Source organism: Hippoglossus stenolepis, chromosome 21 (genome assembly GCF_022539355.2).
Source record: "Hippoglossus stenolepis isolate QCI-W04-F060 chromosome 21, HSTE1.2, whole genome shotgun sequence".
NCBI lineage: Eukaryota > Metazoa > Chordata > Actinopteri > Pleuronectiformes > Pleuronectidae > Hippoglossus > Hippoglossus stenolepis.
Genome location: NC_061503.1, coordinates 20,544,956 through 20,569,007, shown reverse-complemented (window position 1 = coordinate 20,569,007; position 24,052 = coordinate 20,544,956). Strand labels below are relative to the sequence as shown.

Here is a 24,052-nt window from a genome sequence, read left to right as displayed (position 1 = left end):
GGATTGTTTCCTTAACATCACTTTTCTTAAAATATCTCTGCATATAAGCCACCCAAACTTAAAATTATAGGATATTTACCATCCTAAGAGGGAGTTCTCTTTATTAAGATCCTTTTATAATATAAAATTAGTATCTATAGAAATAATAGTCCAACCAACTCCGTCAAAATCAAACAACCAATAATTCAAACAATGGAATGAGAATCAATAAATCATGAAATATCAATACAGAAAACAAAAACAGAAAGCACTTACAATGAAAGATTTAAAATATCAACAAAACTTAAACCAGTTTTTTTAAAGGAACAATATCCCAAAACAAAATAACGTTCATATTAAAAACCAACTCATATCAAAAGCCATTTCAGGCAAAGGGGATAGGTGAGAATGGAGAGTAGTCGATGACGTGCGTGGGCCAGTGCATTGCCTTTGGCTCCCTAGTTCAAACTGCCCAGTCGTCGGACGAAGCAGGGGGAGTCATCGAGATATTTTTTCTAACCCTAACCCCCTAACCCTAACCCTAACCCTAAAAACTACTTGACCTGCTGAGACTTCTGAAATAAAGAGATTTGAGAATAACAGTCTTTTAAGTTTACTTTATTCATTGCAAGGAAGGTCAGACAATCATATAGCATGCAAAGAGCATAGAGCATTCAGGGAAGGGCAACTAAACTGTTGCAGGTGTGTGCTTTTTATGCAGATGCATTGAAGAGATGTGTGTGTGTGAAGAGTTGAACTATGTGTGTGTGTGTGTGTGTGTGTGTGTGTGTGTGTGTGTGTGTGTGTGTGTGTGTGTGTGTGTGTGTGTGTGTGTGTGTGTGTGTGAACGATGTGTGTGAACTGGGTGAATAGTAAAATCCCAGGAGATAAGACACAGGGTGAAGGGCTCTTCGAGGTCTTGATGGGGGAGACGAGCACAGTCTCCGATTTGTGGCCCTGATGTCATCTTGGCAGTTTACTCAAGCTGAAATAGTATGCATAAGCAGAGATAATATATAGTATGGTATAATGGTAAAATGTTCCATTACACTATACACAGCCATACACAGCCTGTTGCCCACAACACTGACCAGTCTCCAGGAAATCTTTGTGGGAGAACACCGGCCACAGAGGTCAAAATGGCTGCTTATTGAAATGTTTCATGTCAATTACTTTTTTTACTGTTGAATAAAACCACTTGAATCCTAATGGTGGAGTTGTATTTCTTCTTTGGAGCATTATTCACTGCATCCCAGCTGTTGGTGTACTTTCAACGCAGCACCATCCACACAGCCTGCATCCCGCTTTGCTACGGCACATGCACGCACCACCGACGACAACCAATCCCTGCAGAGGGTGGGGAAAATGCATCACCAAGAGCACACTCCCAGCAGCCTCCCAGCCAGAACCAAGAGTGCTGCCACCAGCTTCTTCCCCTCAGCTGTCAGACTGCTGGCTGACAAACAACTCTGGGCTGTCTCACACCTACCCAGGAAGGAACTGCCATTCTCTACCACCCTTCATGCTTTTTTATTGATTGACAAATAACATCAATTCTTAAGGTTAAATACTTAATCTTTATTTCAAACCTTTTACCTAAATAACATGGAGGTAATTTTATCTTTAGTATTTTACATTTTCTTCAATTCAAAACCAACAGACACTTTGATGACCCTGTGTCACACCTAAAACAAAACCAGGTGTTCAACATACAAATATGCACAGATTACAATTCATGTTCATGTTGTAGCTTAGATGACATGTTACTGTAGTAAAGAAACAATAAAGAATAGTTTTCTGGTCTGTCTCAGGCCACCAGTCGAATCAGTCGAATTCATGGTCAGGATCAACAACAGTTAACAATATTATTCACTCAAGTTTATTCTCAAATGTTCATTCAGAATTTTTACTGACTAAATCCTTAACTGTGTAAAACAACACAACAGTTTTTCTAGACATCAAACAGGGTTAAAACACAGTGAGAATATTTAAGACCAGTTCTTTTTATTCCCCAGTGAACGATGACAAACAGATGAGTCTCAGACGCTGCATAAAAAACTCAAGAGAAGTTTCTTTTCCTCGACAGTAACCATTTGTTTGGTTCTGACACATTTCCTATTTGTACAAAAACAGATGATTATGAACATTATCAAGGGACAATAGTACTAAATTCTGTACGTACACACACACACACACACACACACACACACACACACACACACACACACACACACACACACACACACACACACACACACACACACACACACACACACACACACACACACACACACACACACACACACACACACACACACACACACACACACACACACACACACGAATCATAACACAATAACCATGTGTCTGTGACTGGGTTTCAGTACAGGTTAAAGGCTGACGTGGGTCAGATTTCACAGGTGATTGGATCAATTGGGTGAAGTGAAGAACTTCCTTCCTGCTTGAACCCGACCACTGACGAAAGAAAAAAAAACACAAAACAGACAAAATGTAAACTTCAGTCACTGCTACAGTGATGTGACAGGGTCATTTGGATAACTATTTTATATTTATTCAAATTGACATCCCTATAAAAAACATTTAATATAGTTATATAAGTTATGTCATAAAGTTCTTTTCAAAATTTTGTAGTTAAATCCTCATCAGGTGATTAGATATTATCACCAGGACCAGTTTTTCTGAGTTAATCAGTATTTGTTTGAACATTAAGCAGTGAAATTAAAGTTTGATAAACTGATCACTGAAAAGTTGGGGTTAGCGTCCTGTTCTCTGATTGCTGGATCTGGTGTGTCGTGGTCTTACGTGTTAGTTAATGCGTTTCTGATCCTTCCTCTCACAGATCCTCTGCTTTCACTTTTGTAGTAACTGTTCAACTCTGGAGACGTCAACGGTTGAAACAACGGACCTGAAAGAATAAAGTTATGAATAAAAACATGGCGACAGACGTGTGTTCAATGTTTGCTCAAGCTCACACTGACTTTTTGTAAAAACTGAACGTGACATGGTCGACAGTATTCTCTGGACATATTCAAAAAAAGGACGTTATGTCACACGACATCACTGTGGCCGTGTTTGGAAAGTTAAAATCATGTCCCTTCCTAACCACTATTCCTTGACCCCGATGGAATACGCTACAAGGTCAAGGAAAGATGTCAAGGACAAGCAGTAAGGAGTTCGGAAAGGTGAACCAGGTGTGGATCAATCTGACTCCATTTACATTATGCTTTTTGTAAACAAGTCCTGAGAAAAGATATGTTCAATTCATACAAAGGAAACATTTAATCATTCGTTACTCATAGAATTAACAACAAAACAGATTTAATTGAAAATGAAAATAAAACAAGGAATGAAATGTTGAAATATCATGTGAAGAATATACAAAGAGAAGTGGAGGAAAATTTGATTTAGTCCATTCGAGTCAGGATTGAAATAACTTTACATTTTGATTTATTTCTGACTTCTTGTTCACTGAGAGACAGGAAGTCATGTCACAAGATACATCACTGTATGTGTACCCTAAGGCTGCTTTCAGACAACTCGGATGTTGGAATTTTCCAACCTCCTTCTTGAAAAAGTGCAATGGACACAACTCAAAGTCGTACTTGTGAACGTGAGGAAAATGTATCTACCCACGACTTCAGGGAACAGCAGTTGTCTGACGTCACACAACAATGACGGTGCTCATGTAGATATTGTAGCTGAGGCCTGTCGACCCTTTGTTGACCTCTTGTTTCCTCGTTTGTGAGATTGCGTGACAGCGCGTGTTCTCTCCCTCTTATGTATTGGAATGTGTTTCCAAGTATAAAAAGTATAAATAAAATGGCATTGTTTCCCTCCTTCTCTTTGTTTCTGTATGAACGGAGGCTGCACTGGTCACAGTGGAATTGTCTCATCATGAGCTAAATAAACATCAGCTTCTCACGGTCAGACATGTTTGTTTATGTTTGATGTCATGCCATTACCAAGCATTGGAAGTCGGAACTCGAAAATTTCAAGTCAGAAAATCCAACATCCGAGTTGTCTGGAACGCAGCATAACTGAGAAACTGGAAGTGATGTCAGACACTGTATAGGTCTTTCAGTGAAACAGATTAAACTGTGATTTGAATTGAACACACAACACAAACTGAAGTGTATGAACCGATGATTTTATTCCCTCTCCGTCAGTGACCTCTAACATGTTTTAACTCACCGTGTCCATGTTCCTGACTGTGAGTCTTATTGGTGGAGGATAAGGACGACATTTGATCTGAGTGAACAGCCAGGACACGCCTCCAGTAATCTTCAGGAAGAGACAAGAGTCGACAAATAACCTGTGAGAAATGATGTGCACGATGAATTCACAGTCATGTACATACACGTTAATTTAGTCTTTCAGGTCAGACAAAATAATTTGAATGATGATTGTTTACATGTGATTTTCATCTCATCTAATTTTGTTTGTGAGTGTTAAAAGACAACATTTGCTCTTCGTTCAGGTGAATGAATTTGAGGCAGTGGTTCCAAAGACACGTACCTTCGGTTGAGTGTTTGTGTCTCTCATGATCGTCGTTGGCGACGGTTCAGATATCCCATGACCAACTATAGTTGGTCCAAACACTCTCGCCAAATTATTCTGATCCATCTGACACTGAGGGCTCTTTATCACTCTGAAAAATAAAAAAACACAAGTCAAATTAAAAAGAAATTTAACTGACTACTTTTGTGAAATAATCAATACTTTATCACTGTAAATCATTTCCTGCTAAAGAAAGAGTTTTGTAAAAATTTGTTTCAGTTCAAACTGTTGATGAGTTCTCACGGTTCTGTTCTCAGTCTGCTTTTATTCTGTATATATATGAATAATTTATATAATAATCATGCTAGTTCGCATTTCCCAGCATGCATTGTGAAGGAAAAGCTGTTCAACAAGCTTGTTTGAATACATTTGTTTTGTAAAACAAAGAAAAAAAATTTTTTTCTCCACCATTTATAAAAAATCTGCAGCAGTTTTGAGGTGGAATCTTTTCATGTGTTTTAATCAATAAACCTTTGTATTCAAAATGAAGACTTTGATGAGTTTTTACTGGTTCTCCTGCTTCACATACGCTTCAATGACAAATAAATATTCAAGAGTATAGAATGTATACATTTTAAAGGAAAAACTATTATTTCATGAATTTGACTGTTTTTCTTGCATCAGCTCGACACATGTGCTACATTGTGGTAAATGAAACTGAAAACACTGTCAACATGTCACGTACCAACAAGAAGAAACCGAAAACTGAAAGTTCTTACTTGTGTAAGTGAAGCATGAGGAAAGCCAGAGTGTCTCTGTTGGATTTGGGTAGTTCTGCTATGGTCTGATAAAAGATGGCTGAGCTGTTGTCTTCATCAGACAGCTCTGAAACACAGTGATGAAGAAGCGCTGATCTCACATCAGCTGGAAATAACATTAATAGCTTCTTTTGTGTAGCACTTTTTAATACAAGCAACGAAGTGCTTTACAACAAACAATATGAAACTCACTAACGATCAGATTAAACGGGGAAGACAAAAACTTAAAACTTAACTTTAATTAATTTAAATTACAGAGAATATTATTTTGTATTTTTAAAAAATATTAAGCTACGACTAAGGTTAAAGATATTTCTTAATTATATTAATGTATATGAATATATTATTGCATGAATTAATTTTAGTCTGGATCTCACACTGCTGCAAAATAGATTTCAAACACTGTGCCGGAAATATATTTAATATTGATATTTGTGTGTATTGATTTCATTGCTTTTATCGTTGTCAGAACATGTGGAAATATTCTGTGTTCATACCTGAAGCCTCCATGAAGGTGCGGTGCAGTTTGAACGTCACCAGAGGTTCGTTTAGTTTCCTCAGAAAGTCTTTGAGAAGTCCACAAACAACATGGACGTCATGAATGTGACTGAGCATGAGCGACGTTTTACCCTGAATGAAGCGATCTCTGAGATCCTTCACAATACGACCGCCGCCAGGGACACGGTACAGACCCCGCTGCAGACAGACAGGTAGTGAGAGAGATGTTGATTTTTAAACCATCATTTGTCACTATTTACAATGTACAAAAACTTGATAAATGACAATCATACATTTCATGGTCAGTGAAAAACTGGAGAAACTAGAGACTATAAATGAATCACATGTCCATAGACCAGCTGTTGGTCTGTGACAGAGCAGAGAACCTCTGTCCCCACATCAGCCTGAAACTCTCCAGGTCACGAGTCGCTCTGTAAAAACTAAAATCTATTAAAAGTCTGGATTTCACCAACAAGTGAACCGCATCAACGTTAAGTTCTTCTTCCACTTTTCTTTTCCGGCTCACATACACCGCCATCTTTGCCTGAGCTATAACAAAGTATAAAAGCTGGCACTTGTGTTTTCTCTGGCGAGGGTAATTAAAACCACAAATAAAAACCACCGCCAAGTCAGTTAAAAATAGATTCCAGTGACACAAATAGAAGGGCCAGTCACCGCAGATTCGGTTATAAACCATAAGCAAAACATTTCATGGTTTCGTAGCGAAAACCACTTAGTTGAATACGTCCACTTTTAAATTAAGGGTGAGGTTTAACTCACCAGTTTCTAAGCATCATGTAAACCTACCCCACAGATCCTACGTACCCCCGAGACCAACGGCAACACCAACCCAGGGGCCAAATGACGCAGGCGGCAATGGTGGAAAGAACCCCAACTCGCTTTTGTCCACAGAGGCGGCAAAATTAATGAAAAATTCAATGTAGGGGCTTTAATCTGATTTAATCTACAATTTGAATAACATTAATTCACCCTCACCTCCTGCAGGCCCCGCCTTTCAATCTCTGTCACACACTCTTGGATTAGCCGAGGGATTCTGGGATGAGTCACCGGAGCGAAACTTTCCAACGAATCCTGAAAAAAAAAAATCAAATCTGTCTTTAGTTTTTGGATTCAGTTGGAGGCATAATCTGGAGGTTTTATCTGGAATGTTAATCTGGAGGTTTAATCCAGATATTGATTCTCCAGGTTCTAATCTAGAAATTTTATCTGGAAGATTAATCTGGGGGTTTACACAGACACATTAATATGGATGTTTTATCTAGAGGTTTAATCTGAAGGTTTAAATCTAGAGGTATAATGTCAAACTTTAATCAGATAATCTGTGAAACTGTCACAGTAAAAACCCTAACCCTCATCTTGTCTGAATGTGGCTGAAATCTCTTTGGGTTAATCCTAACGTGGTAGAAATATAAAACTGACAAACCATCGGAGCTGAAGCTCCTGCGGCGGTGGCCGAGCAGCCATTAATGAATTTCTGTTTGCACTCTGGATGAGCGACCAGGCGACAGTTTCTACACTTCACTGCCATCTTCCCAAAGCGGATCCTCTTACCACACGGCGAGCAGGTCTCCGGTCGGATCACCTGGAGGCAGGAAGGTGAATTACAGCAGCAGGTCAGGGTTGGTGGCTCAGTGAGGTCGATGTTCATCGTGCATCTTAGTGATTTTACCGTTTTAGAAAGAAAAACATGTTTCTGGTTTTTTTCAGCTCTGTAGATGTGAAGTGAAGTGACTAACGAACGATCTTCAGATTCAGGCTCCGTCTCTTCAGAGGGAAACCACACTGATGTTTGATCTGACAAATAATCAACACATCAGTTTTTATTCATCGTTATATATTATACTTTTTATTTGTCACTTCCAACTGTCTTCAGTAAAAAGAGGAACCTTCATAAACTGTCAGGAAAATTTTAGAAATCCTATCAATGATGTTTTTATTTTGTAAGTATTTCTTTGTGAATAAAGAAGTGAATCTACAAACATGTGATTCTTTTGTTCTTCAACGCACTGATGAAAACATGACTATAAACACTGGATGAGACAAAATGAAGCATTGGGAAGGTGAATTGACTGAACATTAATAATAAAACATATATAATATTATGATAAAAAGATTCGGAATTCACCTGCTACCACTGAACATTCCTGACTGTCGCTCTGTGCTGGACGTTCAGGAGATTCCCGAGTGATTCCTACGACCATGTGAATCTGACCTTGAGTGTCCGGAGTCGTCACCGACGCCTTCACGATCGTCTCGACCTCCTGAGTCACACAAATACTCACCTTCACGCTTTTAATGTCAACATTTAAAATACAAACAACTGAACGGAACAACTTCTCCACATGTTCTGATTCAACATTAAGTTCTCAGTGTTTTTATCTCCTGTTTTCTATGAATTATCCTCTGTGATAAATATCTATAAATACATCTGTTAGTTCTTTAATTTATTGGTCATTGATTGATTATCAAATTATCCATCAAGTAATTGTATTGATCCGTTCACCTTCTCTAAAGTTTTTCTCTCCAGCAGCTCTGAGGACACGTTATTGCCTCTTCCTCGCTTAACAACAGTAACGCCGACACCAGGTCCCATCGAGGAGCGCTGCAGAGAACCAAAAGAACATCAAGTGTCAGAGCGTCTGGCGTCAGGGGCCGTCAGGGGACCCCCTGGGGGGCATCAGGGGACTCCCTGGGGGGCGTCAGGGGACTCCCTGGGGGGCGTCAGGGGGCGTCAGGGGACTGACTCACCCTTTTTTCTCTGACTCGAGATCTCAGAGGTTTAATCACAGTCGAGTCCAAATCCTAAAAAATATTAAAACAAACTTTATTAAAATATTCAATCAGGGAACAGATTTTTAACTGTATATAATTTACATACAAACAGAATGAATTTATCTGCATCGATAAACGAGGAAGTTCACATGATTTATTTTAAGGAAAAACATGAACGATTTATTCTTACATGAACTCATCTTAAAAGGTTTTTATGTTTTATAAGAAACACTTTGAGTTGACTTTTCTACAGTAACTAAAGTATTCAGCATAGAATTTTCTGTCTGAGCTGTTTTAAATACAAAGCCCAATTTGTATTAAAAAAATATTCAATCTTAACTTTCAAACTTTAATCACATAATTTCCTGTCATGTGTTGAAAAACATGTTCGTACCATGTCATCATCAGTCCGATCGTAGCTGATGTCAGAGTGAGACAAGAACGACGACTCGTCAATCACTGACAACCTGAAGAGACAAATCGACTCATTATTAGGAACATCAATCAAAACTACTGAGGAATTGTTTCCCTCTTCTCTTTGTTTTATCTTTAATATTTGAGTGAACTTTCCGTTTGCTGCTCCGCTGCTGAGTCACGTTTCCTCCTCTGTGTTCGAACGTCGCTAACAGAGATTTCTGCTCGTCGTTCAGACACGAACTTGATTTACTGTCGTGGACCAGGATATCGCACATGAGCTGCATCTGCCGCTGCTGTGAACCAGAGATTAGAACAAATCACATTAAACAAATTAGCTTAAATTAGATCAGAATAAATCAGATTAGATTACACTAGATTAGATCAAATAACAACGGATATGATCATTGACTTAAGACTATTGACTTTTGTTTCCTGTTTGAACTTTGGATTGCTGTACCCTGTCTGCATCACAAATTTACCTTTGGGTTCTAATAAAGAAACCTTGAAATAAGATTAAATCGGATCAGGTTAAACAGGATAACATCTTGACAATTCTCTAAGTCTGACTTTTGTCCTGACGAAATGTTAAATAAGTTTGTCCTCCTCTGAAACAACTTTCAACATAAATCTTTTATCTTGAAGTTGAGCTCACCAGGTACTGGTAGTCAGCCTCCATCTTGTAACGTTTCTTCATCTCCACATCCAGTTGATTACGAGCGTGTTTTAGTTTCACCTCCAGAGCAGCTTTGGCCACATCAGACTTTACCAGCAGCTCTTTGTATTTCTTCAGCTCCACCTCAGCCAACATCCATCGCTTCTTCACTGCCTCAAAGTTCCTCACCACTTCTACCATCTCTGAGAAAAAAAAAATCTCCATCATCACTCCATCTATTAATCTGCCTCTTCTTCATAACATCAAAGTTCCTCACCTCTTCATCCAGCTGAGACAAGAGACACCAACTTCTATTACTGTCACGATTATTAAAAATCAAACAGTGAACAGATGAAAGAAAAAAAGTCAAAGAAGATGACAAGAAAAATGTTCCTTGTGAGGGGTATTTAGCTGCAACATGACACTTCACCACTAGATGTCACTACATTCTACACACTGAACCTGTAACATCTGTTTTTATTTATTCACTTTAGGAATCGATTCATCTCTTGTTTGTTTAAACTACATTTTCAAACATGATTTAAAATTGTATTAGTTTTATTCAAAAATGTTTTAAACAATAAGTTTTTCTGAACCACAGAAATAAACCCAGCTGAACTTGTTAAACTGGTTGAGCTGGTTTATACCGGATTAAATTGGTTAAAAGTGTGTGAACAGTTTTAACGTTGTCATGAACCAGACCCATGTTTTCCTCCATGTTGATCCTCTGGAGACAAAGAGCAAGAAGCTCCTCCACGATGACCCGAGACTCCCCCATCACCACCTGAGGTCTAATCAATACACAGTGATAATCAATACACGGTGAGCATATAAATATCTGATAATCAGACAGGAAAGATTTAAACTAAAAAACATTTTGAGGCGCCACACCCTGACCTCTGACCTTATGACCTCTGACCCTCTTGTAATTTAATAAACAACAGACAAAGAACACTAACAAAACAATAAATCAACCAACAAACAACAAGCAAAAGACAATAACAAACTTCAACATAGAAGAAACTCACATGTCGTCAGGTTCTGTTTCAGCCAATCACAGAAAAATTAATGAATGAAAGTTTAAACTCACTGTGACACAGCAGCTGCTATTCTCCTTAAATCAGCTGAGTCTGTGACCATGTGATTATTTCTTCTTGTTTATAGCATTTCACAGCCATTGTTTGGTGCATTACTGCCACCTTCTGTTCTGGAGTATGCCTGAGAAAATAAAAGTCTAAATAAATGTTAAAAATCCAGATTTTTCAGTTTCCTGTTTACAATATTAGTAAATAATTTACGTAAATCTTTTCTCTCGTCTTCATAAACATATCATTATTTTAGAGTAAAAAATTTTGAGTATATATTTAAATATAATAGTGAAATTCTATAGCCGGGAATCAAACTCTTGACATGGTGAGTAAATGACCTAAACCACAGATGCTTCTACCTTCAAGCTGAAGTTTTGTGCATGATACAATAATTCAGTTGCTTGTTCTATGCGTCAAATTGTGTTTTTCAATCTGCTCATGATTTACTTTAAATTTAACTCATGAAATAACTTGTTTCTATGAAATAATAGAAATTCTAAAAATAAACCTGAAAAGTGCAAACATGTCAATCAGAGAAGCTGCAGAACAAACAATGAACGTGGATTATTAGTATTATTGAATCAACACAGATACTTGATAAAAACAGACGTGTCACTCTGAGGGTTTTTCTCTCCTTTATTCATGCAACTCTCATCACAAATGGAAGTCGTTTCACAATCACTACACAATAGATACAGAGCAGTCACCATAGTAACCCCTCTTTACATACACAACGACACATATGCACATGATCAGTTTAAAGAGTGCATGTGTTCTCCATTTTGGCTTCAGTGTATCTGTGAGGACAGAAAAACATCAGCCTGCAGGAAGACATCCGCCGTGTTGGAGCCACATCTGTAATACAGCTGTTCCCATGTTTCAATTCTAATCCAGTTGTTTCCCTGTTTCAACTCTAATACAGCTGTTCTCCTTTTTGATCTCTAATCCAGCTGTTTCCCTGTTTCAACTCTAATCCAGCTGTTCTCCCTTTTCATCTATAATCCAATTTCTCCCCCGTTTCATCTCTAATCCAGCTGTTCCCCTGTTTCATCTCTAATCCAGCTGTTCTCCCTTTTCATCTATAATCCAGTTTTTCCCCTGTTTCAACTCTAATCCAGCTGTTCTCCTGTTCAAACATCTGTCTGAACATCTCCTGGAAAGAAGAACAGGATTTACAGAAAGGTTGGCCAAAACAAGATGTTGTTACCATAGCAGCAACATGGCAACACGGCGACTATGACAATGAACACTGATGCTAAAACTGCAGGATATAAACACTGTAGAAAATTACAAAATGATCAGGTTATAAAATGAAGTGTTTAACAAATCAAACACACTGTAAAAAAAATCCCTTCAGAGGTCAGAGGTCAAAGAAGTCGGTTAGGGTTCAGAGGTCAACATCGAACACTAGCAATGGTCTGCAGTCAATAGTTACTTTAGTTACTTCAACCACAGTTAAAAATTGTGGATTGTGGGGGGGTGAGGATATTAGTTTGTTTTGGATTCTTCTGGGGGTGGAGTCATTTTATGATGTCATGTTTGAATCATAAAGGGGCGTGGCTTAGAAGGGATTTCTATTGACAGTAGCGAGTATCAATGGATTAATTAGCACCATTTACAGTCACATGATGTCTAACGTAATTAAAACTGATCGGTTCAATAAAAATAAATATGTACTGGGTTCACCCTGTTGGGACAAAGAACCTGGCGTCCGTCCACCCAATAGAAACACTGACAGGACTGAGGATGTCACCACAGAGGATTTTAAACGTCTCACAGTGAAATAATTAAACTAAACAAACAGAAATGAGACTGAAACATTCGGAAACATCTGGAGAAACAGCCACTGCAGGTAACAGAGTAATCATAGTTTAATAATATTAAACAAAAATGAAATTTTAAATCCACAATGTGAAACTGTTCTGATGATTTTTCTGAAGATGAAGTTAAATGACCTAAAAAAGAATGTTCAGGAATCTTTAGGGTTTTGACTTCTAATAATAATATTACTTATACTAATATTAATACTAATATTACAGTTACTGTCTAACCCTAACCCAAGATGAGAGGAAGTATTGTTAGAGTTCTCATTTAAAGAAATGTATCAAAAACACAAAGTTCTGTTTGAAGGATTAGGGTGTAGTTCTAGTTGTATGATATAATACTAGATGTAGGATGTAGAACTAGATGTATGATATCGTACTAGATGTAATGTGAAGTACTAGTTGTAGGTTGTATTACTTGTTGTAGGGTGTAGTACTAGTTGTATGATATAGTACTAGCTGTAGACTGTAGTTCTAACAGTTGTAGTATTTGTTGTAGGGTGTAGTACTAACTGTAATGTGTAGTATTTGTTGTAGGGTGTTGTGCTACTTGCAAGGTGTAGTACTAGTTGTAGGTTGTATAAATCATTGTCAGATTTAGTACTAGCTGTAATGTATGGTATTAGTTGTAGGGTGTATCATGGTTGAAGATTGTAGTATTTTTTGTTATGGTGTAGTACTAGTTGCAGGGTCTAGCAGTAGGGTGAAGCACTAATCATAGGGTCTTGTAGTAATTGTACTATCAACTGGTTCCAGATCAACATAGGTATTTTATAGGTAAACTGAAGTGCGTGGCCGGGCAAGCAGGTGTGTCTTAAAGAAATATCCACGCACTTCAGAGAACCAATGTCACAACATAACCAAGCGTTCTAATTGCAAATTTTATTACTTGTTGTTTGTTTGGAGGTTGAAGTTTTCTTACTGAAGTCGTAGTATTCTGTTCTAGCGATTGACTGTTAGTTGTACAGTTTAGTCCTAGTTGTCGGGTAGTAATTGTTGTAACATTCAGTTCTACGACAGTTGAAGGACCGTAGCTGTAGGATTTAGCAGTAGGTTTTTATTTAAGTTGTCTGGTTGTTGTTTGAAAAAAGTATTTCTTAAAGTACTACAATTGTAGGGATTTAGTTCTGCTTGTGTACTTGTAGGTTTTGATAGGATGCAGAGTTTAACGTTATCTTTGAGGTTATTATTGGGTTTAGAACCAGTTCAAATACTTTAGTTGCAGAATTAAAAAGAAGTTCAATCATACTTGAAGTGATACTGAGGCCCAGTTGTACAGTTGTAAGATTTGTAAGGTTGCAGTAGGTCTAGTTGTATCTTGCAGTAAGTGTTGTTGTTGTTGTTTCAAGATAAAGATGTGATGTTGGATCGTCCACCAGGAGGCACCACAATCCTCTGAGCAGAGCGACGAGGTATGTGGTCGTCAATCTGAGCACCTGGAAGAGAAGAAGTGATGTTGTTCATAATTCATCAACTATCATACTCAACTGTTTAGTGTATAAACTGTAAATTAAATTTCCCCGAATGCACCTCAGGGTCAATCACTTTTGTTTGATCAGATTACTGATCGACACACTGCAGACGTGTTCCCTCCTACCAGCTAGCGTGAATCCTGACTGGTGGAGCTTTCGGGGGCCAGCCTGGGTTTTCGGACAGATGGGCCCTCTGCTGGTCGGAGTGTGAGGGACTGATTTAGTCATGCTGATGACATCATGGACTGGACCATCATAGTTTCCACGGGGAACACCGCGAGCCTCTGCCATCTGAGACAAAGAGAGAAAAACTGAAAGAACTACCTGATGAATCAGTTGACTGATAAGCCCATTCACTAGTTATCTGGTTAACCACCTGATCAGCTGCTTAGGTTGGTTAACTTGGTCAGTAGTTCTCAATCTTTTCAATTCACGACCAACCAGCTGGTGCACGCAACCCCTTGAGAATCACTGAACTACAGTATACTTAGTTGTTTGCCTTGCTGCGAGCTCTGATCCTCTTGTAAACAGCATCAGGGAAAGCCTTCCTGGGGACGAAGCGTCCAGAACCTTCGGTCACGTTAAGTTTTCCATCCTCAAGAACAACTCGACCTCCACTGATCACCACAGACGCCACGCCGCGAAACTCCATACCTTCCAGGATGTTCACCTCCACTGTCTGCACACACAGGCAACATGTGAGGGGAGGATCACTTCATCGTGACTGATTGTTATTGTGATCAGTCGATCATACTGATATTGTTACCAGGTTGTGAGTCTTTGCAGAAACAGTTCGTGTCTCCTTCGGGTTCCAGACGACAATGTCAGCATCAGAACCTACAGCGATGCGTCCTGAACACACAGGTGCATCAGTAAGAGTTAAGTCAACATCTCATCCTGAATAAAAAGGTTTAAAGTGAATGTTAAGGACTTAATAAAACAAACATCATTACCGTCTCTAAATTGTAACTGACAAATGCAATACCTTTTTTGGGGTAAATATTGAAGAGTTTAGCTGCGTTGGTGCTGGTAACTGCAACAAACTCATTTTCATCCATCTTCCCTGTCGACTGTAGAGAAACAATTCATGTCAAATGTTTCATGTTTGATGATTTGTTGGCTATGAGTGGAATTTAATTTAAAAAAGTTAAATAGGAAAACTTCATGATCATGAGCAGAGGAGGGAAGAAACTTCACACAAGTAAACCTGTCTGTATATGGGTCAGCCAAGCATCAAAGGTCAAAGGTCAAATTTTCTTACCACAGCTCTGTCCCAGACCACCGACATCCTCTCCTCAATCCCATTGGTTCCCTCTGGAATCAAAGTGAAGTTGTCTTTTCCGATGGCTTTCTGAGCCGTAGAGAAACTGGCATGAGCACTGGAGGTCACCTGGAGGTCACCACTGACAACACATAAAACTTGTGTGAGGTTCACCTGCTGCACCTGGACTGTTGAGGTCGAAGGTTTCAACACAACAGCTACCTCAATGTTACTGGCACACAAGTGGATGGTGTCGTTGATTGAGACACTCAACACTCCTGTGTAAAAGCATGTAAATAAGAAAGAAGCTAAAATCTAATAGAATTAAAGAAAGTTGAAAACAGAACCTTCATTACTGATAATTGATAGAAGAAATCAGAAGAAGCTCAGATTGACCTTCATCACTGTATTTACTGAACCACCTTTAACTCCCAGGAGGAACTCATAAGCTTCCTCACTAATGGCTGATTTTCTTTCATAGATCTGACTTCATTTGTCTCTTCATCCAATCCATCAACTTGTCCTTTAGATTCTAATACAGATGTTTAATGTGGTTTTACCTTTAGTTAAGTGTTAAATATGAAATCAGATCAGTTTAACTTTGTTACCAGACTATGTACAGCAGGTTTAGTTGTTCTAAACACTTTTATCTAATCGTGTAGTTACTCAGATATTCTCCAGCTCCACTGTGAGGAACCTTGAGTTAGGACCAGGACATGTGACCCACATATAAAACAGGTCTCTAGGACAGCTTTCTTCCACCTGCACAATATGATGAGCACGAGTGCTGACAGGAACTAGGAGAGATCATATTACTGCTCTCAGCTTCTCTGCATTGGCTCCCTGTAAAACTCAGAATATCAAGATCCTGCTCCTCACATATAAAGTCCTTAACAATCAAACCCTTCATATATCAAAGAGCTCATAACACTGTATTATCCAAATAGATCACTGCACTCCCAAAACACAGGTTCTCTTGTGGTTCTAGAGTCTGTAAGAGCAGAACAGGAGGTAGAACCTTCAGCTACCAGGCTCCTCTCCTGTGGAACAAGCCCTACCCCCCAGTGGAGGCAGATCAGGTTGAGTGATGCTAACCATCATACCCTAGCCCAATAAATAGATGGAGTTTTACTCACCACGCCAGCAGAGAGGTCAAGTACTGTGGAGTTGTGGGGTCAGGGTTGATGGGTGGGCTCATGACAAAGGCAGCAGCTGTGGCCCAGTCTTTGGACCAATAGTGAGAGCCATCAGTGGCCAAGCTGGCTGTAATTGGTTCCCCATAAACCACTATACCTGAGGGCAGAAACATGAGACAAGACTTTGTGTTCACCCCATGGAACAGGTTTTTGTGTGTCCCTGCTGGTGTTTCACTCCCAGGTGGGGCCCCCCGACCAAGAGCTATTCAAAGATGACAAATGAGAACCCATCTGTGCCTCTGCAACAACCATCTGGTGGCCTTGGTCCAAGAAGTAATATGGAGCCACAGGTCTTTTCCTTTGGGCCCAAAGTGACAGGAAGCGATGTGATTCAGACTGCGAGCAGACAAAGACCCAGACCTAGAAATGCTGAGCTCTGGCATCATTAACTGGTCCTGGAATGAAGAACATAACATCTCTGGTGGGGAAGAAGAACCAACTCGACATAGGTGAGCTCATCTTTTACTCACGGCACCAGGTCTGGAATCAAACTCCAGCATGCAGATTGTGCTCTTTTATTTTCTAGAGGCTTCAGTAGTGATACAAAGGAGCTGAGTACTGTTGCGTTGCTTCAATGAAACTGAGGCTTGAGTTGTATAAATAGAGAACCTTCACCCCCAACCTTGCCCGATGTGGCCCACAGAGACATGAGGGTGACCTAGGAAGTTCATCATGAGGACACAAGTCTTTGTGCGCTGACGCAAGTGTAGCGGGTTTTACTGATTAAAACGTAATGACTTTTATTATATCCTACAGACTACACCTTTAAATTTCACCTCAAGAGGAGGTTTTCCTGCATCAGTGGAGGCTGAAGATACTAAGTCAAAGTGCTGTATGTTAAAGGCCTCGACTGTGACTGGGTCTGCCCTGACTTTGGCCAAAGGTCAGAGGTCATAACAGCGACCAGAGAAACCAATGATGAACGGGTGAAGTTGATAAGAGGTGAAGCGTTTAACCCAGACTTAACCAAACTGATTCATCCTCCATGGAAGAGGGTCAACTTTTCTCTTTCATGTTGGAAGGTTCTGCAGGTTAAAGGTTAAAGGTCAGGGTTAACTCCCTCTAACCTTGACCAGGTGTGGATCATATTCATCCTGAGATGCTGGAAGCTATAGAGGTCACAGACGGATTTTTAAAAGATAACAGAAAATGAGAACAGTTTCAATCCAAATTAAATCTGAACCTAATCTGGATTAAAACACAGGATGAAAAAAAGACAAGGATGATGTCACCTTTCTTCCTGGATTTTGCGATGACATCTGCTGCAGATTTGCTCATCACCTTGGTAACGTATAGTGGACAGTTGGCTTGTTTGGCGATGGTGATGGCTCGATAGACCGCCTCCGTCTCCACCTGAAACACAACACACCCTCTCTCAAGCCTCCTGGTGGACGTGCATGTGCGTGTATACATATACATATACATATATATATATATATTATTGTTGTGGGAACGGAAAGATAAATGACAGAGGGCAGAAATATACATTTAACATTTGTTTTTTTATTTATGACAAGTCCAAATGATAGAAGATTGAAAAATTATATAAAATCTAACTAAAACATACCACACCATAATTAAATGTGGCTGTCTCTTTGCTATGCCTCTGAGCCAACATAGGATGACGTTATATAGATTTTTTTTTTTAACTCAAAGAACCTTTATCCTAAAGAATTGGGGCTTTGCTCTCTTTTTTTTTTGTAAATATAGGATTTTTCTTTTCTTTTTTAAATCAAACAAACAACCAAACCTTAAATGGGAAATCTGAATCTGAGCCCATCTGTAGAAGCAGTGTTGAGCCGATTCACACTTAAATAGAACTAGTTCCAAGTTCAGTTCATGCAGATGAAAGTGAACTAGTTCATGTTCATAGTTCATGTTTTACAAACGTCCGGTCGTGTGTTTGGTTCTGAGTCGATATATATATATATATAGACAGAGAGAGAGAGAGAGAGAGAGAGAGAGAGAGAGAGAGAGAGAGAGAGAGAGAGAGAGAGAGAGAGAGAGAGAGAGAGAGAGAGAGAGAACCTCCTCAGGTTGAGATAAAACGTGTCCTTCTGGTCCAGTGATGCCGAAAGTGAGAAGCTTCTTCTGTTCCTGAAACACGAAAAATCAAAGCACTTAAACACAATGTAACAAATATATTTAAAAATAAATAGAATTGAACCAACTTGTTCTCATTCCGACAGTGAGACTTCTTCTCTGATTAGTCAGAATGTGATTACCTCATCGATGATGTCACCATTTTCTGCGTGGACCTGGGCAATGGCTCCAAGAGTTCGGAGGACCCCAAACGCCTCGTAGAGCTGAAACATGACAACAGAGGAAGATTCCATTACTGGAATTAAACAACAACAAACAATAACATTATTATAATTATTAATACAATATCTGATCATATACTCTCATTAATAATATAATCAATAAAGTAATTAACTATTAATCCACCTGAGAGTCGGAGCTCTGATATTTATCTTTGTACGTCATGAAGAAGAGGAAGGAGTTCACACCTGCAACACAAATACACAACAGTAAACTCACAACAGCATTAGTTAATTTAAGTTACCTCTGCCAAGGAGGTTATGTTTTCACCTCCCATTGTTTCTTCAGCTAGTCAGTCAGTCAGTCAGTTAGTTAGTTAGTTAGTTAAAGTTGGGTTTGGCCTGAGAGAAAGTTTAAAACCGTCAATGTCAAACTTTATAATATTTGTATAGAACATAGACTCAGTGTGTTAAGTGTGTAGTTTGTGTTGTTATTTAAATGAGTTATATATTTTCATCTTCCTGGTCATGTGATCTAATCCTCATGTTTTTCTGGTTGTGACTAAGAGTTGGTCAGTAAATGTCTGACCCTAACCCATTAACCCATTAACCCATTAACCCTTTGACCTTTATCTTTGACGAGCGTCTCCAGCTCCTCGTAAAGTCCATCGTGCCAGCGAGTGATGTCCAGGTGAAGAGAGAAGTCACAACACGCCCTCTGCTCTGCCGTCTCCTTCCACTGATCAAACGCTGACAGTAAACTAGTGCCCGGCTCCACCAGCACATGGTCGACTGTGAAGACAAACATCTGACTGTAGCATGATCAATCAGTATTAATCAGTATTAATTAATACCTAAGGGGCCTTGAGATAATGTTTACTATGATTTGGCACTATACAAACCAATTGAATTGAATATTGATTACTGACTGATGGTGGTGGTTCCCCCGGACACTGCGGCTTTAGTTCCCTGGTAGAAATCATCAGTCGGGTTCAGGCCTTTCTGCGGAGCGAGGAGATTGGTGTTGGCGTCGATGCCTCCGGGGATCACCAGCTGACCGTAAGCGTCCACCGTCCTCACGTCAGACGGGACAATCAGGTTCTCGCCGATCTGTCTGATCAGGACACAGGAATTGATGTCAGAGTCGGGTCACAGCCACACATCATCAATTTAATAATTATTGATATGAAAACAGTTTACTTGATGGTTCCCTCCTCCACGTAGACGTCAGCGTAGAATGACTGGTCGTCATTGACAACCTTTCCTCCTTTGATGATCAGACGGTCGCCCTGAAAAACACAAAGGATTCTGGGTAAAAAAACGGTCAGCACTTCTGAATATTACAAAGATAAAACATCTGAGAAGAGATGAAATTTATTTCAAAAAAGGAAAATGTTTCAATCATAATCTGAACCTGTGAATTATGAGTGAATTGATCAATTATTTTATAGTTTCGGGTTAAAGATAAAACGAAATATGAATATAAATACAAGACATTTTCAACATCAATTAAATTGTTTTCAAGGAAAATCAAGTGATTTTGATCTGAAACTGAGGTTTTTTTGATCACAGACAAGGTTCAGTTTTAATATTAAGGTTACATTTTTGTTTTTAGCGTCAGAAACGTGTAAATTCTGTTTTAATGATTTCAGATCCGATGATGACGTTTCAGTTGTGTTGACGGTCACGTGTATGGAAACCGGTCAAAAGGGGGCGTGGTTCACAGAGATTCTTTATCCTCAGTCAAACAGACAAAGCTGAAATGTCCCAGTCTTTAGCTTTAGAACCGAACTGAATCGAACTGAGCCGAGCCGAGCCGAGCCGAACTGAACCGGGATCCGACCGGCTGCTGCAGACTGGACCGGGGCTGGATGAATGACAGCTGTAGCTGCAGCATCCTCCCTCACCGGCCCGGTGACTCCGGTGACTCCGGTGACCCGGTGACTATGGTTTCTCCGGTGACTCCGGTGACCCGGTGACTCCGGTTGGACTTACCGGGGACCTCGCGCTGCTCTTCTTGTTCTGGAACATCCTGATCGATCTGTGATCAGCTGATTGATGCGCTCGCGCGGGCACAGCCTGCTATTGTTTCCGTCTTCTCTGACGTCACGCTGCAGACAGTATACACACCCTCGACTTCCGGTGAAGAGCTTCAAAATAAAATCAACGAACGCTGCATTTAACGTATTCAGGTTCATGAAACGTGTTTCTACCATAGACTGTTTTTTACACATGACCTGAAGTCCGGACATGTGACATGTTAGGAACATGTCATGTCATGTGGCGTCGTAGTGGGGGGTGGAACTGACTTCCCAGGGCTCCAAAGGGGAGGGGTGCCCTTGAAAAGCCTGAATGATTTCAAAGATAAAATCATTATTAAGTACTTAATTAAAATGGCTGAAACTGGTTGTTTAAATCGATTTATTGACTGAAATTTGTATCCAAAAGTAGTGGAGGCTTCCCGAGGTCACCTGTCTCACCCCTACAAACAAATGGTCTAGTGTGAACATAATGGAAGTCAGTGAGTGACTGACTACTGGAGGAGTGATGTTCAATATGTCAGGAAAGAAAACGTCTGTAAATCAGAAAAGAAAAGACAGACAGGAAAGAGAAAGAGAAAGAAAGCAAACAGGGCAGATACTCCTGGCAGATTTCTTTCCACAGAAAGATGAGTCCATCATTACACAGTGTCGTACATCGGGTCACACTGACTGTTTGTGTCGCAGGTTCCCAGTTGTCTGATGTTCATGTAGCCGAGGGTTTAATTCTTCTTTACTGAGAGCTCATAGTAAAACAACAACTGAACAATGTGGACTGAACCAGGAGGACATGTTTTTTACTTTTCTACAAAGTCAGAGATGTCAAATCTCCCTCACAAAGAACAACCACCTCCGTTGGTGACCCTTCACAATAAAAGTCCCATACAGATACGCTTCTTATGATAACAGGAAACACAACTTCACTGACCAACCTTTCACAATAAGGCAACTAAATAACCACACTGGGCGATGATCCGCTGCGGAGCCACAGCTGAGTTTCTACAGAGGGTTTATTTTGAAGATGGCCATAAACATGCAGATGGTATTTTTAAGGTGTTTTATACTTTAGGAAATACCTGAATACATGTTAAATAATGTTCTTTTTAGCAAGATACTCGTAACAAACCTCATTTAAGTAAAGTAACAGTAGGCAAAAGTGTGCGAAAGGAGGATTCAAATGAAGCGAAATTTTATATTTTCTTATTCTTAATTTGTATGTAGTGTTTATTATTGACTACATTAACAAACACTACAGATTAATTTGTACAGTTAACTCTGTTATTTAAGCATGAGGGACATCATGAATCCAGAGAGGAAGGGGGCCCACAGAGACTGCTTGTATATAGGGCCCAGAATCTTGTGCTACACCCCTGCATGTTCCTAACATGTTCCTGAAATGTGACATGTTCCTGACATGTAAAAAGTAATAATAAAAAATATAAATAGAATAGAATAAATTATTTAATCTTCACATTTTTTATCCTTTACTTAGTTACTTTGATAATTTTTTGTGGTCAGAGTTGGTTCTGCTCTGAAAGACGACGACAGAAACTGGATTCAGTGAGAACATGAAGCTGATCATCTGACCTGGATTCCACAGCGTGATCAATGAAGCATAATAAACAAGTTCAGCTCCGAGACGTCATGACCTCATTCTGTCTGAGTCACTTGGCTCCTCACTCAACCAATCAGGAGACAGAATCACAGCGTCCACATCCGTTTACAGAGAAAATGATTTGAGTCTGATTTCTGCCGAAAACAAGAAACCCTAACCCCAACTTTACCTAAACCTAATCTAACCTTAACCTTAACTAACCTTAAATCTAATTAACCTTACCATTACCTAACTAAAACTTTACCTTAACTTTAACTAATCCTACCCTAAATGTAACCATATTTCATGTAAATGTGCTCAGTTCACCACCAGGAGTCCCTGTTCATCAACCTCAAATGTATCTAAATATGTTGATAAATAATATATATATATATATTTGCTGACCACTCAAAAGTTCACTTTTGCCATTCACACCTTCACACTGTCGCCTGTGTGTAGCCGTCAGGGGCAATTTGTGGTTCAATATCTTGCCCATGGACACTTCAGCACACAAAATGGGGTAGGCTGGGATCAAACAAACAACCTTCTGTTTACAGGACAACCTGATCTGAGTATATATATACATATATCATAAATATGTTGCTATATATATATGATAATAAATTAATTATAAATTCATCCAATGTATCAGCTTTGTAGCTTTAAACCTTCATCTTCTAGCGTTAAATACATTTTTTGTCAAGATTCTAAATTATAGAAATAATCATTCACAGAAAAAAATCATTAAATCAGAAGAGGTAATTTGAACCTGTCTCTTGCTGTAGTTTTCTCGGGGGTGTCTGGAGGGAAACACCACCATCTGACCTTGTCCACCTTCTCCTCCGTCACCATCATCTGTCCGGCTTCGGACTCGGCGCCGCTGCGTCTGCGGACTGAACGATTCGAAGTTCAGGGTTTTGTTTTCGAAAGCTCCCTCGACGCTGCAGAACATCCCTCCATACTTCATCCGAGGACGAGGAGAGTCTGAACCGAGCCGAGAGAGAAGAGAAGAGCAGTCGTCCTCTGGAGAAAACCTGCGCTCAGACATGATGAACAGATCTGATGTGAGACAATGAGAGGAAGACGACAAGAAGTGAAGAAGATGAGGAGGAGACAAAAAGGAGGTCATGGAGGAGGCAGGGAATTGAGAGGAACCAATCAGAGGCAAGAAAATACTGAACGACTGACTTCAGTCTGAGAGGGTCAAAGGTCATATATCATCTCTCAGGTGTTACTGCTCACCTGACTGTCATCAGACTCACAGCTCCAGATGATCGGACCGTTTCCCTACCCTGACCCCTGACTCTCACCCTGACCCCCGACCCACCGTTTCCTGTAGGCGTTCAATCTGTCAGTCAGATGACTCTGGGGTCCAGACTAAGGAAATACAGTTTTTAGTTTAGAAATAAGAATCTAATTAAAAATCTGTTCAAATTCAAATGAAATTATAATTATATATAAAAAATAATTAGGTCTCAGATTTTTTTGTTGAGTGAAAGAAATCACAGTGAACGACTCAATTATTTGAGCTTCAGTGAATAGACAGACACACACACACACACACACACACAGGTCAGTGCTCATCACTGTAGATGTTTTGAAACTGAGGTTGTTTCAGTCTGAACTCTTTGTCACATTCACTT

General features: G+C 39.6%; 2 protein-coding genes across 8 annotated transcripts; both read right to left on the bottom strand.

The window, feature by feature from the left end:
* Positions 1–2,237: 2,237 nt before the first annotated feature.
* si:ch1073-416j23.1 (rac GTPase-activating protein 1) lies at positions 2,238–10,829 on the bottom strand. Of its 6 annotated transcripts, none has more exons than XR_007032312.1 (17): positions 10,766–10,829; positions 10,378–10,466; positions 9,676–9,878; positions 9,177–9,316; positions 9,001–9,073; positions 8,583–8,636; positions 8,338–8,436; positions 7,960–8,116; positions 7,504–7,628; positions 7,258–7,416; positions 6,810–6,905; positions 5,813–6,011; positions 5,277–5,382; positions 4,516–4,648; positions 4,192–4,281; positions 2,803–2,905; positions 2,238–2,454 (listed from the first exon to the last, which is right to left on the bottom strand). XR_007032312.1 is itself a non-coding variant. In XM_047338351.1 (17 exons), the coding sequence occupies exons 1-17, from the start codon at positions 10,813–10,815 to the stop codon at positions 2,409–2,411; spliced, it is 1,953 nt and encodes a 650-aa protein (XP_047194307.1). In that variant the 5' UTR covers positions 10,816–10,829; the 3' UTR covers positions 2,238–2,408. The 6 variants fall into 6 exon arrangements, 5 of the variants coding, with proteins under 5 accessions (XP_047194307.1, XP_047194308.1, XP_047194309.1 ...); XM_047338351.1 differs by having other exon boundaries at positions 4,192–4,312; XM_047338352.1 differs by having other exon boundaries at positions 4,192–4,312; positions 7,960–8,095.
* Positions 10,830–11,379: 550 nt separating this feature from the next.
* On the bottom strand, positions 11,380–23,477 carry dpysl4 (dihydropyrimidinase like 4). Of its 2 annotated transcripts, none has more exons than XM_035146391.1 (15): positions 23,179–23,477; positions 19,977–20,065; positions 19,706–19,890; positions 19,404–19,568; positions 18,964–19,025; positions 18,741–18,821; positions 18,544–18,612; positions 17,748–17,868; positions 16,456–16,612; positions 15,320–15,461; positions 15,044–15,128; positions 14,825–14,910; positions 14,558–14,737; positions 14,184–14,349; positions 11,380–14,022 (listed from the first exon to the last, which is right to left on the bottom strand). In XM_035146391.1, the coding sequence occupies exons 1-15, from the start codon at positions 23,455–23,457 to the stop codon at positions 13,931–13,933; spliced, it is 1,959 nt and encodes a 652-aa protein (XP_035002282.1). In that variant the 5' UTR covers positions 23,458–23,477; the 3' UTR covers positions 11,380–13,930. The 2 variants fall into 2 exon arrangements, with proteins under 2 accessions (XP_035002282.1, XP_035002281.1); XM_035146390.1 differs by lacking the exon at positions 23,179–23,477 and adding an exon at positions 20,772–20,916.
* Between the last annotated feature and the right edge of the window lie 575 nt (positions 23,478–24,052).

What these genes read in the sequence shown, in the direction of transcription:
- si:ch1073-416j23.1 (XM_047338351.1), bottom strand. Translation starts at nt 10,815, where the DNA reads ATGGTCACAGACTCAGCTGATTTAAGGAGAATAGCAGCTGCTGTGTCA. An exon ending in AAAGGCGGGGCCTGCAGGAG is followed by an intron (nt 6,012 to 6,809) that starts GTGAGGGTGAAT and finishes GTCTGTCTGCAG; the next exon opens with CGGGGTCTGTACCGTGTCCC. An exon ending in CAGTCAGGAACATGGACACG is followed by an intron (nt 2,906 to 4,191) that starts GTGAGTTAAAAC and finishes TTATTCTTTCAG; the next exon opens with GTCCGTTGTTTCAACCGTTG.
- dpysl4 (XM_035146391.1), bottom strand. Translation starts at nt 23,457, where the DNA reads ATGTCTGAGCGCAGGTTTTCTCCAGAGGACGACTGCTCTTCTCTTCTC. An exon ending in ATCAGAGCTCCGACTCTCAG is followed by an intron (nt 18,822 to 18,963) that starts GTGGATTAATAG and finishes GTCATGTTTCAG; the next exon opens with CTCTACGAGGCGTTTGGGGT. An exon ending in TTGACCTCTCTGCTGGCGTG is followed by an intron (nt 15,462 to 16,455) that starts GTGAGTAAAACT and finishes ATGTGTTGTCAG; the next exon opens with TGGTGACCTCCAGGTGACCT.